This window comes from Terrapene carolina, unplaced genomic scaffold, assembly GCF_002925995.2.
Source record: "Terrapene carolina triunguis isolate 2854851 unplaced genomic scaffold, T_m_triunguis-2.0 Scaffold35022, whole genome shotgun sequence".
Classification (NCBI taxonomy): domain Eukaryota; kingdom Metazoa; phylum Chordata; order Testudines; family Emydidae; genus Terrapene; species Terrapene triunguis.
In genome coordinates, this window is record NW_020699373.1 from 9,455,240 (window position 1) to 9,457,669 (window position 2,430).

General features: G+C 51.3%; 1 protein-coding gene across 1 annotated transcript in view; it reads left to right on the forward strand.

Moving 5' to 3' along the window:
- Positions 1–1,327, forward strand: part of LOC113405300 (thioredoxin-like) — a 13,050-nt gene extending 11,723 nt beyond the window's left edge. Inside the window, exon 4 of the mRNA XM_026646361.1 lies at positions 1,265–1,327. Within this exon, the coding sequence (XP_026502146.1) occupies positions 1,265–1,327 (63 nt within the window). The remainder of the gene's footprint in view (positions 1–1,264) is intronic.
- The last annotated feature ends 1,103 nt before the right edge of the window (positions 1,328–2,430 follow it).

Here is a 2,430-nt window from a genome sequence, read left to right on the forward strand (position 1 = left end):
CCCCAGCCCTGGGCTCTCCCCCCACCCGCACCTCCTGCCGCCCCAGCCCTGGGCTCTCCCCCAAAGAAGGAATTGGGGGGACTAAATGGATGGTGCACCTCTCTATCTGAAGCCTAGCAAGGGAGATATGTGGATCCCACTAGAATTTAAAATGAAAAGTAAGGGGGAGGAGAGACTCTGGACCTGGGCAGCTTTAGATACAGTACCAGGCACTTAGGAGGATTTCCACTTCTGAGCCATGGAAGCAGAAATTGACTTTTCCTTTCCAGATATAGCTAATATTCAGAAAGGGAATCCAGCACCTGCCTTCCAGATTTGAACACCCTCAAAATTAAGGAGTGCTCAAGCTCAATTTGGGCAGCTGTTACTTCTTTTCCCCCAAATCATATATACTGATCCACTGTAACTTGCTGTAGAAAAAGTAGAATAAATTGAGCAAGAAATGCTTCCCAGTGGTTATTAGGACTGGAATTGCTATTTTCAACAGCCATTCCTTTTTTGTGTGTTTTGTTTTAAGTTTTAGTTTTATTTGTTTAAAAGGAAGACCGTGATAGTGCATTCCCCATAGAAACAAAGAATGGAACAAAAGAATAATAAAGGCACCTCAACTTTTTCTCATTTATGTAGGACAGTCTTATAATATGCATCCAGATATCCTCCAGTCACACAAGCTGAAAATTGTTCCACTTTACTGCAGTTCTGTAACCATATGGGAACCAATCCTGTCTGTGTTCTGTGCACATCCAAAATTCCTGCTGAATGACCCGCCCTGGGAGTGAGTTACCAGTGACCCAGGGCTGGGGCGGCAGGAGGGTGCAGTTGGGGGGGAGGGAGGGGGAGAGCCCAGGGCTGGGGTGGGGGGCAGCCAAAAATTTTTTTGCTTGGGGCAGCAAAAAACCTAGAGCCGGCCCTGGCCTATTTTCCCTCAAAGTAAATGGGACTTAAGCATGTGTTTAAAGTTAAGCACATGTTTAAATGCTTTGCTGAATCAGAGCGTAATAGGAGGAATCCAAAATCTCTGTCTCTGTGTTAGAACAATCCTTGAATATGAATCTCAACCATGTGTAAGGTTATGCAGGTGTGTGAGTGGTTGCAGAATCAGAGCTTTAGTGTGCAATTCTTATGAAATTTTATTGTTTATCCCAAACATTTTTTTAAAAAGGAACTTTCTAAATTGCAATTTACTGCTTTATCAAATCAGACATTTTTGCAAAGTAAACCTTCTTTTGTTGTTGTTTTGTTTTGTCTGTTTGTTTGTAACTAGATTTGCGAAATTACTGGTACTGACACCGGGAAGTTGGAAGCAAAGATTGAAGAACTAATGTAGTTCCTGCAGAAAACAAAAACAGAAGTTCCATTAAAATCCACCTTCCGCAGTCTCGTATGTGTCTATTTTCCTTCAATCCAGTTATTCAGAAATGATGCATCAAAATGTATGAAGATTCTCATCTGTACAGGAAGGAGAATCTTTTGGTTAAGGCACAGGAATGGGACTCAGGAGATCTGGGTTCATTCTTGGCTCTGCCTAAGGTTGCCCGGTGTCCGGTTTTCGACCGGAAGGCCTGGTCGAAAAGGGATCCTGGTGGCTCCAGTCAGCACCTCTGACTGGGCCATTAAAAGTCCGGTTGCAGTGTGGTGGCAGGCTCCCTACCCAACTCTGCGCAGCTCCCGGAAATGGCCAGCATGTCCCTCTGGCTCCTAAGTGTAAGGGTGGTGAGGGAGCTCCGTGCACTGCCCCGAATGCCGGTTCCACAGCTCCCATTGGCTGGGAACCTGCAGCCAATGGGAGCTGCTGGGACGGCGTCTGCGGGCAGGAGCAGCACGTGGCGCAGAGCCCCCTGGCCGCATCTCCACCTAAGAGCCAGAGGGACATACTGGCCACTTCCGGGAGCTGCCAGAGGTAAGCACCAGCCAGAGCCTGCACCCCTCACCCCCTCCCACGCCCAACCCCCTGCCCCAGCCCTCGAGCCCCCTCCTGCACCCAAATTCCCTCCTGGAGCCTGCACCCCACACCCACTCTTGCACCCCAATCCCCTGCCTTATCCCTGAGCTCCCTCCCACACCAAAACTCCCTCCCGGAGCCTGCCCCCCTCCCATGCCCCAACCCCCAGCCCTGAGCCCCCTCCCGCACTCCAAACCTCTTGGCCCAGCCCTGAGGCCCCTCCTGCAGCCCAAACCCTTCATCTCCGGCCCCACCCCAGAGCCCACACCTCCAGTTGGAGCCCTCACCCCAACCCCTGCCCTAGCCCTGAGCTCCCTCTCGCACCCAAACTCCCTCCCAGAGCCTGCATCCTGAACTCCCTCCCCCATCCCAACCCCCTGCCCCAGCCCTGAGCCCCCTCCCGCACTCTGAACCCCGCAGCCCCAGCACAGAGCTCCCTCCTAACCCCAACCCCCTGTCCCAGCCCAGAGCAACCCTAGCTCTGCCAT